This window comes from Lontra canadensis, unplaced genomic scaffold, assembly GCF_010015895.1.
Source record: "Lontra canadensis isolate GAN:19392208 unplaced genomic scaffold, GSC_riverotter_1.0 scaffold606, whole genome shotgun sequence".
Lineage (NCBI taxonomy): Eukaryota > Metazoa > Chordata > Mammalia > Carnivora > Mustelidae > Lontra > Lontra canadensis.
In genome coordinates, this window is record NW_022631590.1 from 34552 (window position 1) to 49629 (window position 15078).

General features: G+C 35.6%; 1 protein-coding gene across 1 annotated transcript in view; it reads left to right on the forward strand.

Annotated features, from left to right (window-relative positions):
• Window positions 1-14258, forward strand: part of LOC116863144 (collagen alpha-1(XXIV) chain-like) — a gene marked incomplete at both ends in the record, with an annotated part of 33924 nt that extends 19666 nt beyond the window's left edge. The window contains 2 exons of the mRNA XM_032850636.1: window positions 13398-13463; window positions 14086-14258. Coding sequence (XP_032706527.1) covers window positions 13398-13463; window positions 14086-14258 — 239 coding nt within the window. The remainder of the gene's footprint in view (window positions 1-13397; window positions 13464-14085) is intronic.
• Between the last annotated feature and the right edge of the window lie 820 nt (window positions 14259-15078).

Sequence of the window (15078 nt, forward strand, 5' to 3'; positions counted from 1 at the left end):
TTATTTTATTTTTTTTAAGATTTATTTATTTGAGAGAAAGAGTGGGTGTGGGGGCAGAGGAAGACAGAGAATCGCAAGCCGACTCCCCACTGAGCACAGAGCCTGACCCAGAGCTCAATTCCATGACCATGGGATCATGACCTGAGCTAAAATCAAGAGTTGGATGCTTAACTGACTGAGCCACCCAGGTGTCCCATGAGTTTTATATAAGATGTAAAGCACACAGCACAGTGCCTGGCATAAGTGCTCAATAAAATACTAACTCCTTCCATTTTTCCCTACTTCTGAGTTCTGGCTCTCCTTTTTAAAATGTTCTTTTTCTACCAACCACTAATCTACTTCTTAGGCTTTATATGAATTCTTCTCAGTTACTGGTGGCTATAGAAGCCCTCAGACTTCTGTACTTGCTTGTTATCTATGACAACCCAGAGCTCTCTACTCCTATCTTTGAAGCAATGCTTCTGTTGCCTCCTTATTAACTGTTATCTCCTGGACTCTAAAGTTCCAAGTTTGGTTTCCCAGATGCTCTGCATTCACTCTCCTACTCAATAATCTATTTGTCTTCCTGCTTCCTCCAAGAGGTTTCCTCCATCCCCAACCTTCACCGATGCCCACTCCTACAGCAGCCTGGTCAAATACAGTGATCCTTGTTCAGATTTCCTGCTAAATAAGGTCCACCTAACGTTATCCCAAACAATGCCTAGTCCTGTGCTTTCTAGCCTTACTTATTTCCACATGCTGCTCTGATGTCGTTTGGATCTTTTGACAGTTCTAGTTGGCGGATCACTGTGGTCTATTCTGAACAGGCCAGGAACTCTTCATTTCTCTCAGCTTTTCATCAGGGCAAAGAATAACTTTCAAGCAAGATGCTATAGTAAGATTATCTCCTTGGAAACAGGAGATTCATTCTCCATGATTTTTAAAAATTACTGCCCATTTTTGGCCATCTGACTGGGGGACTGAAACCTTCCCTGGCATGAACATCAATAGGAATGCCTTTTTTTTTTTTTAAGATTTTATTTATTTATTTGACAGACAGTAGGCAGAGAGGAAGGGAAGCAGGCTCCCTACTAAGCAGAGAGCCCAATGCAGGGCTCGTCCCAGGACCCTGGGATCATGAATTGAGCTGAAGGCAGAGGCTTTAACCCACTGAGCCACCCAGGCGCCCCAGGAATGCCTTTCTTTAATCTTAAATTATTCTCTACTGTGGTCTTCCTCGCCACCCCCGGCTCTCCACAAAGCATGGATTACAAGTACCTTCATCAGTTTTCTTCTCATTTTATAATGACTTTGATGTAAGTCCTAAAAGACCACTGACAAATTAGAGATGTTTAGTGAAATTTTTCACATTGAAATACCAAACTTTGTGGCACCATAGCCCCGTCTCACTTGGAAAATATTTGCATGTGTTCCTATACAGCCAAATGAAGTAACGTGAGAGATTTTGCCCTGAACAAAATATGGATAAGAATATATACTGGAGTGCTGCTCTGCCTACTTGTGATCTCTCTCTCTCTCTGTGTCAAATGAATGAATAAAATCTTTAAATAAAAAAAAAGAATATATACTTTAAGGTGTTATTAGGAGGATTAAATAAGAAAATATATGTGCTTATCACATTATAGATAAATTTAATAAATTTTAGTTTCTTTATTTCCTTCTTTTCTTTTGTCTTCCTTCTTGGTCATTATGAAAGCTGGTTCCTTATAATATCTTTCTGGGATTTGCACAGTCTATTGTAGGAAGTGGCAGTGTAACCCTGAGAAGAAGACTTCTAGAGCAGAAGTCTAAAAGTCAGTGAAAAAATACCTATATGTTTTTCCTAAGGTCAACTATGGTCATACCTTCTTTGAAATTCTTCTTAATTCCTTCTCATCACACTGAAAGGTAGAACCGATCACTTCCCCTTCATATTGGTAATTATTTTCATGCCAGTATCTTTCCATTATGCGATTATAAACTCTATAAAGGTGGAAGCTATTTTTTTTTATTTCTCTTCCATTTAAGCCATTAATAAGTGTCTGTTGAGTGAATGAATAAATGAGTCCAAATAACAAGTTGCATCTCTTGGAAAATTTCAGTGGGAATCCTCCAAGATAAAATATTTCACTTGGAGGGAAATAATGTCTAGAATGGAATAGGATCATAGGATCATAGAATTAGAGAAACACAGTCTCTTAGTAATTTATCTAGCAATTATTTGAGACTGACTTGTGACTCATTAGTTAGTGATTCCTTAGGCCAGTTTATTGAGTCTTTAAAAAAAAAAAAAAAGCGGGGCGCCTGGGTGGCTCAGTGGGTTAAGCCGCTGCCTTCGGCTCAGGTCATGATCTCAGGGTCCTGGGATCGAGTCCCGCATCGGGCTCTCTGCTCAGCAGAGAGCCTGCTTCCCTCTCTCTCTCTCTCTCTCTCTGCCTGCCTCTCTGTCTACTTGTGATCTCTCTCTGTCAAATCAATAAATAAAAAATCTTTAAAAAAAAAAAAAAAAGCATTTGACAAAATACAGCATCTTTTCCTGATTAAAACTCTCCAAACTATAGGGATCAAGGGAACATACCTCAATATCATAAAAGCCATCTATGAAAAGCCCACAGCAAATATTATTTTCAATGGGGAAAAACGGAGAGCTTTTCCCTTAAGGTCAGGAACACAACAAGGATGCCCACTCTCACCATTATTGTTCAACATAGTGCTAGAAGTCCTAGCCTCAGCAGTCAGAAAACAAAGAGAAATAAAAGGCATTCAAACTGGCAAAGAAGAAGTCAAACTCTCTCTCTTCAGAGATGACATGATACTTCATGTGGAAAACCCAAAAGATTCCACCCCCAAGTTAGTAGAACTCATACAGCAATTCAGCAACTTGGCAGGATATGAAATCAATGCACAGAAATCAGTTGCATTTCTATACACGAACAATGTAACTAAAGAAAGAGAAATTAAGGAATCAGTTCCATTTACAATAGCTCCAAAAACCATAAGATACATAGGAATAAACCTAGCCAAAGAAGTAAAGGATCTATGCTCTAGAAATTAAAGAACACTTATGAAAGGAATTGAGGAAGAGACAAAGAGATGGAAAAACATTCCGTACTCATGGATTGGAACAGTTTAGTGAGTCTTATTCAGAATTCTTTTGAAATGAAATGAAATGAAATAGAATAGAAAAAATATGGGAAGTGACTGTTTGATGGGTACAAGGTTTCTTTTAGAGATGATGGAAATGTTCCAACATTAAGTAGTGGTAATGGCTACACAACATAGTGAATTACTAAAAGCAACTGAATTGTATGCTTTAAAAATGGTTAAAATGGTAGATTTTATGTTATGTGAGTTTTATCTCAATAAAAAAAGGCAAAAAAATTAAGCAAAATTCATATATCAGTCCTAGTAAGAGTAAATATGGTTTTGTAAAACTATTCAGTTCCATGTATGTATTGTTGTGTGAATCTTATCATGAAGTAAAATTATATTTCTTGCTATGGGTCAAGATAAGTTTAAAAACCTCAAATCCAGTTTAACTCCCCTTTTTTTAAAGACCTATGAAAGTAAAGATGTACCCAAGTTTCTAAAGAAGAATAGCTCAAAAGTATTTCAGGAAGAGGAATATATACTGATGGTGTTTTTGAGTTTGAGGTTATTATCACAGCAATGGCCAGACTTCAGTGCACATGGTAGAATATTTAGAAACTAACAAATCTTCAACAGGACGTTAAAGTTAACCAAAAATGATTGGTGGGGAGGAGGGAAGAACAAGAGGAATATGTGTGTTGGTGTGGGGGGTGGAAACAGTAATCATTAAAAATAATTAAATGAGATAAGGAGTATTCAACTGATTTCCTCCAATTAGTGGGTCAGCTGTGAAACCTGGATTGGTGAATACAGAGGCTGCAGCTGCTGGGATGGCCTGGTTCCCTAGGACAAGAAGTTACTTCCACTGTGGAGTGGGGCATGACCTGAAATCAGTTCTTATCCCATAAAGTTTACCCTATCCAGTGATCTTTTTTTTTTCCTTTTTTTTAAGATTTTACTTATTTATTGGACAGACAAATATCAGAAGTAGGCAGAGAGGCAGGCAGAGAGAGAGGGGGAAGCAGGATCCCCGCAGAGCAGAGAGCCCGATGTGGGGCTCTATCCCAGGACCCTGGGATCATGACCTGAGCTGAAGGCAGAGGCTTTAACCCACTGAGCCACCCAGGTGCCCCTGAGTTAAGATCCAGTGATCTTAAGACTTCAGAAACCTTTTAAAATTTATACTGCTCCTCAAAATACTAGAGTGCTCAGACTAACTCTACATTTTATTCAAATAAGTTGGGAGAGAATTATGAAGATTTCATTCCCCCAAAGTATAATGAATTCTAATTCCTCTCAGTGCCAACAACCTGATTACTTCTTATTCTTTATATTCTATTTTATGTGCATATTTTTATAAACTTTAAGTGATTTACATGTGAGAACACGTTTTCTCTAACAAGAGCACATGGAGGGAGCTTCTGCTTTTACATTCCTTCACTGCACCTAATGAGAGTTTTACACTCAGATGTGGGCACTTAGATGTTGCTGAATGACTTCCCCCAGCAAATCCTCTTAATAGTTTCCGTGAGCCTGTCCAGGGGAAGACTATCCTTGAGAAAACATTGAATGCCTACTATGTGCCAGGCATGACCTAGGCATGACCTAGGCTTTGGGACTTCATTGGGAATTATACAAATATGTGTATTGCCAAGAAAATTTATGAGTGACCAATTGTTACAACATTTCTTTCTAATGCTTATTGGTGGGGGGAGCCTTTTTCATTGAGCTGACATTTAAAATTGCTGGTACCTTACTATGCATTAAGTAACATACTCTATACTATTAATCTGCTAAAAGTCATTGTATTCTTCACTGCCACCCATTCACAGAAAATTTAAAAAATAGTCATTTTACTTAAGAATATTCATCTAAGACCTCTGTTGATGGGTGTTAAAGTTGTTTCTCATCTTTTACTATTACAAACAGTACCAATGCCCAGTCCCTTTGCTTATCTTTTTTGCAGAATATCCATAGGACTAATTCCCAACAGTGGGATAGTTAAGTGTAAGGGATAATGAACATATTTACTTATTTATTATTGTTATTAATTTTGGTAAAATATACATAAATTTATCATTTTAACCATTTTAAGCATCCAGTTCAGTGGCATTAAGTATCTTCACATGTTGTGCAACCATCTCCACCATCCATCCCCAAAACTTATTTGCTCTTTCAAAACTGAAGCTCTGTGCCCATTAAACAGTTATTTCCCATCCCTCCCTTCCCCAGTACCTGGCAACTACCATTCCACTTTCTGTCTCTATTAATTTGACTACTCCAGGAACATCATGTATGTGACAGTCATACAGTATTTGTCCTTTTATGACTGGCTTATTTCACTTAGCATAATGTCTTCAAGATTCATACACATTGCAGTGTGTGTTAGAATTTCTTTCCTTGTTAAGGCTGAATAATATTCCATTGTATTTATATATACCACATCTGGTATATCTAAGTGGACATTTGAGTTGCTTCCATTTTTTTGGATATTGTGAATAATGCTGCTATGAACGTAGGTGTATAGATATCTGTTTGAGTGTTTCCTTTCAATTCATTTTGGTACATACCCAGAAGTGCATTGCTGGAGCATATAGTGAGTCTATGTTTTATTTTTTGAGGCACTGCTATACTGTTTTTTATAGTAGCTGCACACTTACGCATTCCCACCAGCACTGCACAGGGTTCCAATTTCTCCACATCCCCACCAACGCTTTTTATATTCTAGTTTGTTTGTTTGCTTGTTTGTTTGTTTTTTATAACATCCATCCTAATGAGTGTGAAGTGGTATCTACTTGTGGTTTTGATTTGCATTTCCTTAATGATTAGTGAGGTTGAACATCTTTTCATGTGTTCATTGAGTTATATAGCTTCTTTGGGAAAATGTCTATTCAAGTCCTTTGTCCATTTTTGAATTGGGTTGCTTGTTTGTTGTTCTTAGATTGTAGGAGTTCATTATATATTGTGGATAGTAACCCCTTATCCAATATATGACATAAATATTTCCTCCCATTCCATAGGTTGCCTTTTCACTCTGTCAGTTGTGTCCTTTGCACAGTTTTTAGTTCTGATGTAGTCTAATTTGTCTGTATTTTCTTGCCTTGCTTTTACTGTCATATCCAAGAAACCATTACCAAAGCCAATGTAATGAAGTTTTTCCACTATTTTTATCTAAGAGGTTTATAGGTTTAGTCCTTATATTTAAGTCTGTGATTTATTTGAGTTTATTTTGGTGTATAATGTGAGGTAAGTGTCTACATTTGTTTTTTGCATGTGGATATCAGATTTTCCAAGCACTATTTGTTGAAGACTGTTCTTTCCCAATTGAAGAGTCTTGACACCTTGGTCAAAAATCATTTGACTATATCTGTGAGAGTCTACTTCTGGACTATATCCTACTCAATTGGTCTATGTCTACCTTTATTATAGTACCATACTGTTTTGATTACTGTAGCTATGTAGTAAATCTTGAAATTGAAGTTTGAAGCCTTCAATTCTGTTCTTCTTTTTAAGAATTATTTTGGCTATTTGGAATCTATATTCTCTTTTATATTTGTCTTTATAGCTATGGTTAGCAGTGCTTTTTATTTCTTTATCGGGTTTCAAGTTTCTACCTAATATACTTTAATTTCAGTTTAAAGGATTCCCTTTATTATCTTTTTTTTAATTTAATTTTATTTTTTCAGTGTTCCAGGATTCATTGTTAATGCACCACACACAGTGCTCTATGCAATACGTGCCCTCCTTAATACCCACCACCAGGCTCACCCTCCCCCAACTCCCCTCCCCTCCAAAACCCTCATTTTGTTTCTCAGAGTCCACATTTTCTCATGCTTCGTCTCCCCCTCCAATTTTCCCCAATTCACTTTTCCTTTCTTTCTCCTAATGTCATCCGTGTTATTCCTTATGCTTCACAAGTAAGTGAAACCATATGATAATTGACTTTCTCTGCTTGACTTATTTCACTCAGCATAATCTCCTCCAGTCCCATCCATGTTGATACAAAAGTTGGGTATTCATCCTTTTTGATGGAGGTGTAATATTCCATTGTATATATGGACCGTATCTTCTTTATCTGTTCGTCTATGTAGGGCATCTTGGCTCTTATGTACCTCAGTGTTCATAGCAGCAAAGGCCACAATCGCCAAACTGTGGAAAGAGCCAGGATTCCCTTTTTTATCTTTCTAGGGAAGGTTTGCTAATGATAAATTCTCTTAGTTTTTGTTTATCTAGGAATGTCTTAATTTTTCCTTCATTTTCAAAGGATAGTTTTGTTGGATATAGAATTCTTGGTTGACAGTCTTTTACTTTCAGCACTCTGTGTCATCCTACTGCCTTCTTGCCTTTATGATATTTTATGGAAATTTAGCTGTGAATCTCATTGAAGATCTCTTGGGTCTAATGAGTCTTCTCTCTTTCTGCTCTCAAGATTCTCTGGTTTCCTTTGCTTTCAACAGTTTGATTATGATGTGTCTGGGGAGTTCACTGAGCTTCTTGGATTTGTAGGTTAATGTCTCTCATCAAATGTTCAGCTATTCCTTTTTTTTTTTAATTGCGGTATAATTGATAACATTGTAATAGTTTCAGGTGGTTTAGGTTCCTTCCATTTCTTGTCTATTGTAAATAATGCTGCAGTGAATATAGGAATCATATATGTCTTCAAATTAGCATTTTTGTATTCTTCAGATACATACCCAGAATTGGACTAGCTGGGTCATTTAGTAATTCTATTAATTTTTTGAGGAATCTCTATGTTGTTTTTCACAATGGCTATACCAATTCACATTTCCAACAACGCTGTACAAGAGCCTCCTTTTCTCTACATCTTCTCCAACACTTGTTATTTCTTCTTTTGATAATAGCCATTCTAACAGTTGTGAAGTAATAGCTCATTGTGGTTTTGATTTGCATTTCCCTGATGAGTAGTGATGTTAAGCACCTTTTCATAAACCTATTGGCCATTTGTATGTCTTCTTTGGAAAAAATGTCAATTCAGATCTTCTGCCCAATTTTTAATTGTTTTGTTTTATTTTTTGTTTTTGCCATTGAGTTGTATGAATTCTCTATATATTTTGGATATTAACCCCTTTTCAGATTATATGATTTGCAAATATTTTCTCCCATTCAGTAGGTTGCCTTCTCATTTTGCTGATTGTTTCTTTTGCTGTGCAGAAGCTTTTCAGTTTGATGTAGTCTCACTTGTTTATATTGGCCTTCATTACCTTTGCTTTTGTTGTCAAATCCAAAAAGAAATTATCACTGAAACTGATATCAAGAAGCTTACCACCTGTGTTTTCTTCAAGTCTTTATCCATTTTGAGTTAATGTTTGCGTATGGGTAAGGTAGTTGTCCAGTTTCATCCTATTGCGTGCAGCTGTCCTGTTTTCCCAATACCATTTATTGAAGAGACTGTCCCTTCCCCATTGTATATTTTTGGCTCCTGTGTTGTAAATCAATTGGTCACATATGCATGGATTTATTTCTGGATTCTCTATTCTGTTCCATTGGTCTTTGTGCAGCTTTAATGGCAATATTATACTGTTTTGATTACTATAGATTTTAATAAGTTTGAAATTAGGGAGCCTGATACCTCCAGCTCTTCTTTTTCAAGATTGCTTTGGCTAGCCAAGGTCTTTTGTAATTCCATGAAAATTTTCGAATTGTTTGTTCAATTTCTGTGAAAAGTGCCATTAGAATTTTGATAAGGGATTGCATGACTCTGTTGATTATGTTGAGTAGTATGGACATTTTAACAATATTAATTCTTTTAATCCAAGGATGGAATATCTTTCCTTTTATTTGTATCTTCTTGTTTAATTTCTTTCATCACTGTCTTACAGCCATTATTTCTTGAAATGTTCTTTCTGCCCCCTTTTCTCTCTTCTCCATTTCTGAAATTCTCATTATGTGTGTGTTAGTATTCTTGTTGGTGTTCCTTAAGTTTCAGAGCCTCTTTTTATTTTTCTCATCTTTTATCTTTATATTCTTCTGACTTGAAAATCTCAATATACCTGTCTTCAGGTTCATTGATTCTTCTGTTACTGGAATCTACTGTTGAGCCTCTCTAGTAAATTTTCATTTCATTGTTTGTACCTTCCAACTGCAGAATTTCTATTTGGTTCTTTTCCATAATTTCTATTTTTTTTCAATTGATATTCTTTATTTGTGAGAGGTCTTTTTTCATATTTTCCTTTAGTTCTATAGAAGTAGTTTCCTTTAGTTTTTTTAACATATCTAAAATAAGTGATAAACATCTTTGTCTACTAAATACAACATTTGGGCTCCCTCAGGAGCAGTTTCTGTCTATTGACTGCATTTTTGCTTGCTTATGGTCTTACTTTAATGTTTATTTGCATGTCTTTGTTGTGGTGGTGGTTGAAAATTGTACATTGTAAATAATGTAATGTGGCATTTCTAGAAATAAAATAAGTTTATTTTTGTTGCTATTTGTTTAGTGACTTTGCTGAATACTATAAAGTCTGTATTCTTCAACATGTGTGACCATTAAAGTCTACTCAACTACCTTAGTGGCCAACTAACAATTGGAATGAGATTTCCTTAAATGGCAGAATCAGTAAATCTCCCAGTTTTTACCAAATGTCTCTGTGTATATTGGAGCACCCCTTCATTGTTCAGCCAATTGAACACTAAAACTTAGCTTTAACTTCCTGATTTCAGAGACTGAAAGCCAGAGGAGAGAACTTAGGGCCTTCTAGAAACACTCTAAGCATGTGTAGAACCCTGCATATGCACATGGACTTCTAGATTTCCAGAAATATGTCAAAGCTTTTCAGAGTCTCTGTGGACATCTTATTCCCTACCTTTTTCTTGTAAGCTTTTTGTTAGCTTATTGTTTGCCCAACTGTTTTCCAATGCTCCAGACAGCCACAAATTTAATTCCCTCTAAATGTTTTAGAAAAATGCTCCCAGGGAAAAGGTGTTTTGTATTGGATGAGCTGTGAGTCAGATAAAATAAAGACAGCTTTGCAAGTAGTGTCTTCCAGGGAGCCACCAGACAAGTCAGATAATGGTAATTCACTGGAAATGACTCTGAAGCAACTCCGACTCCATCCTGTTACCCCTGTGGCTGTGACTTCTTATTTTTCCTGTAATTATGTGCTGTTGTTTTTTAGCTACTACAGAACTGAAAAAGAGGACATGGGAAAAAAGGAAGAAAGAAAGGAAGACATGGGAGTAGGGCAAACTAAATTACATGAAGCTCATTGCCCTTCCCAAGATTCAGCTATTTTTCTTAAATAAATGTTCCTCACATTGCTGCAAGCATTTTGTTAATTTCCATAATCCTAGAAAACTTCATCCTGACATTTTTTCATGTTTTCTCATTGCTTTTATAGGAGAGAAAATTCTGGGAGGTCATTACTCCGCTGTTTTTTCTGTCTCCTAAATACTCCAGTGTTGAGTATATAGATTTTAATAATCTGTGTGATGAAATAGAAGAACATATAGAAGAACACTTCTGCTGCATACTGAAGTATAGTGTTTGCCTCAAATAAAAGCATTTGTGCAATTGTTTCGGTTAGGAACTGAACTAGCTGCTCTTTTCATAGAACACCATATTTATGTGACAGACTAACAGTGTTATACAGACATGAGTATTTGGCAGATATTTCCTTAAACATGAATTAAGTGAACCTGTCATGTCAACAAAACTACTGACAGAAGTTGATCCCAGTGATAAGTCTTAAACTTTCAAGCAAAAATAAAAATTTGGGAAAACTTGTATCTACAACTCTGTTCGATAGCTGTCCAGTACTTATATTTTTCTCATGAGATTGGCGATGATGTTAACAAATATAATTGTGTGGTATTAATAATGAAATGTACCCAAATTTAGAAGAGCTGCATAACTCCATAAATCAATATTTTTTAGATAAGCGATGCATGTTGTTAACAAAATCATGGATGCATAGAAGATTCTTCCACAGTTTAAGATAGACCAATAGATTTTAATATAAAAAGCACAAAAAGTTCATAGATTTGATTTCACATTTCACATTTCAACTAACCCTTAAGAAACTATCATTTATCAAGTTTTGCTATGAAAGAAGAATATCCACAATTATCTGAAAAGGCTACTAAAAGAATCCTATTTCTTCTCAAGGTGGTGGAATGTGCCATCTTGGGTATCTGCTAGTTCCTCTCCCTCGTCTTCTACCCATCCCCCTATTCACCAGGTCATGCTCTCTCTCAAAAAATATAAAATCTTTTCATAAAATAAAATAAAAGAATTCTATTTCCAACTGTGTATCTCTTTAAGACCAGATTTTCTTCACACATTTCAACTAAAATAACATATCATAACAGACTGAATACTGAAAGAAATATGACAGTTTAGCTATCTTCTATCAATCCAGACATTAAAGATACGTACAAATGTGTAAAACAGTGCCATTCTTTTCACACTTTTTTGTTTTTGGAAAATACAGTTATTTTTCATTAAAATATTTACATTAACATATGGGTTATTTTAAAGCAGTTAACACAAATAGTTTTAAAATTTGTGTTTTGGGGCGCCTGGGTGGCTCAGTGGATTAAAGCCTCTGCCTTCGGATCAGGTCATGATCCCAGGGTCCTGGGATCGAGCCCCGCATTGGGCTCTCCCCTCAGTGGGGAGCCTGCTTCCTCCTCTCTATGTCTGCCTCTCTGCCTACTTGTGATCTCTCTCTCTGTCAAATAAATAAATAAAATCTTTAAAAATAAAATTTGTGTTTGAATTTCTACTGTGATAAAAACCAAAAGTTATAACTCATCTGAATAAAAGTTCTTTAAGGCCCTTAATAATATTTAAAAGGGCAAAAAGGTCTTGAACTGAAGAGTTTGAGAATTGCTTACGCTAGTTTTTCTAAGATCAAAGTCTTAATCACAAACCAACTGGAAAATATAAAGGTGGCTACTATTCAGTATTTAATTCAGTTGCCCATGTTTAGTGCCAATATTTTTATGTGACCCATGCCCCAAATCTGCTCATCCACTCAGGCATGATGGTCGGAATTACTCTGCACAGAACCAGAAAGGCTGATCCTTTCTGTTTTGTGAATAGACCACGCTTCTCCATCTGATAGCTTTTGTGCAAGGCTATTACTCTGCCTGGAAAGCTCTCGCACCCACTCTCTTCACAATTCTTATTTAGTCTTCAGATCTCAAATCAAATGTCACTATCTCAGAGAAAACTTCCCTGACCTATTCCTTCCAAAACTCTTCTCCAGATTTCACTAAAACCCCTAGTCTCTTTAATGAGTCCAAGAACATTTTTTCTTTCATTAGCACATATCACAATTTGTTAATTATGTAGTTTTAGGATTTGACTAGTGCCTTTGTCTCCCTTAAACTTCAGCTTCACAAGGGCAGTTTTCTTTGAGCTTACTGTTTTGTCCTCAATATGTATCACAGTGTTTGCCAATATATATATACAGAATGATTCAATTATTTTCCAATATGAAAACCACATGTTGAGGCAAGGAAGAGTGCATTTTACTGATTGTCCCATCATTTTAAATAGTTTTTCAAATAACAAGTCATGAGTTAGGAGAGATCTGTTGAAAACAGTTTTTATTGTATGGCCTTCCAAGTAAAAAGATATCTTAGCAACACAATTATTCTGAAAGAAATTAGATTGCTTGATTTGTTGACACAGATGCCATTTCACAGAACTTTCTCCCAACTCATGCTTCTTAGTTTCCAAGCTTTTTAAAAAATAAAATACAAAAAAGACTTTTACTAATGGTTATGGTGAGGCTTTCTCTAAAAATATCTTTTATTAAATACAGGAGGAGATTGGATTCATGCTGTATTATTTCTTTTGGGACTAATGGTGCATTTTCCAACTTCAGAAATTGTTTTTAAGACCGCAAAAGTATCAGATTAAACGAATGTGGTGACTACCTCAGGACAGTAGTATTTTATTATATTTTTCTTCCAAGAATGTAACTGTTATAAATTACTACAGTTATTTATTCTTCACTTTACAATTTATTAACTGAGGGGGTCATATTTTATTCTTCTGCCATTTGAGTAACTTTTGTGTCTGTTTTTATGTAGCAGTGACAAATAGTTTTTCATTTGAGGGCTCTAGACTTTGGTCCTGTTTTAATTAGGAGACTTTTGAGATTTGGATGAAGGCAGCATATTGTCCTTTCAGGTATCCAGGCAAAATTTGCAAGATCTGTCTAACCGTAAGAGTTACAAACGGCCTTCAGATAATAAGTCTAGTATACTTTAATAGCACTGCTTTCAGAATTTACAGCCCTTACTGTAGAGTACTCAGTGTTGATGTTACTGCTAATCTCAAGTGGTTTTGTTTTACACAGAAACAAATGGATATCAATGCTGCTATTCAAGCCTTGATTGAATCACATACTGCCCTACAGATGGAGGTAATATATCTGGCTTTATTTACATTGGCACTCTCAATATACAAATTAAACAAAGTTTTTTCTGAGTCCAAAATGTGGCTTTATCTCAAAGATTGCACTTAAAACAGATTGAACAAAGTAGGCATTTTTTAATAAACAGAAATATATGCATGGGATGTTTTTTAAGGAAACCATTTAAAACAAAAATGTAATACATTTAAGGAATTTTTTAATAAGGAATTAGATACTGTAGGAGAAAATAGTTAAATGAAACCTAGCCACCTCTTAAAATAGGATCTATCATTGTTACTCATTTTACTCATTTAAACTCTATTCCGTGTACAATTTTCTTTAAAACATTATACTATACCAGGCATAGTAATTGTTTAGTTTTATGTTAGCTTGCAAACTAGGCCATTAGAGTAAATTTAATCTCTTATTTAGGGTCAAGATTAATAAAATATACACATAGGCCTGTATTTACATATAAACTGTTCTTTACACCCCTCTTCCAACTCATTGCATACAGCAAGGATACATTTTTCTTCTGCCTTGGTCCATGTTGATCATGAGGGTTACATACTTACTGGTGATGGCTTCCCTATGCTTTTTTTGCTGATTGATTCCTTTGATGACTTGGCAGAGCTACCAGAATACCGAAGTGACTTTAATTGACTATAGTGCAGAGATATTCAAAACCCTGAACTACCTTAGCAATTTACTGCACAGCATCAAGAACCCTCTTGGCACCCGAGATAACCCAGCACGAATCTGTAAAGATTTGCTTAACTGTGAACACAAAGTATCAGATGGTAAGTTCTTGGCTTTTTTTTTTTTTTTTTCAAACTCTGATGTCCTATTTCATCATTTCAGTGCATTTGAGATTTAGAGTGTATTCATTCAGAATCATAATCATTTTGATAAAAACCTTGTAGAATGCATTTTAGTGTTTTCAAAAAACAAATACTCTTAGAGGGACATAATTCTGAAGTCAGAGTATCCTTTTCTGAGGGCTCATTAACAATGTCTTCTACACAGCCTTATTGATCCCCAATGTTTCCTACTCCACAATAACTATATCACTTGCTTACCCTTTGTGCTTGGAACATATCATACTCATCTTAAAAATTAAAATAGGAAGGACTGACCTTGACTTTAATTGACTACAGGAGTACATGTCAGGTCTACCAGAAGTGGTAACATGAAAAAAAATATGGTAGAACCCCTGCCACCACACCTCCTGAATTTATGGTTTTTACACAAAACGGAAATTAAATGCATCATTGCAGAGTCACTGAGTAGGAAGATGGTTTGGTATTCTTGGAATTTTTTTGTCCCTACACAGATAGCCCAAAATCCATTAACCAGAGGTGCAAAAATGAATTTAGAGTAGAAGCATCAGGAAAAGTTTTAAAGCAAGTAGAACAGCTATAATTATCTAATGATAAGTAAGGGAACACTGTCTGCTACAATACATCATTTAATTTTAATTTCTATTGGGTCTGAGGTCAGCTGCACATTCAATATTAGTAGTTACCGTTTTTTGCTAAAAATTCTGTTCCCAACAGAGTAACATATACACTGATTTGGGGGGGTGGGGAATCATGTTATATCCTTCTGTAGGGTGAATAGTAGT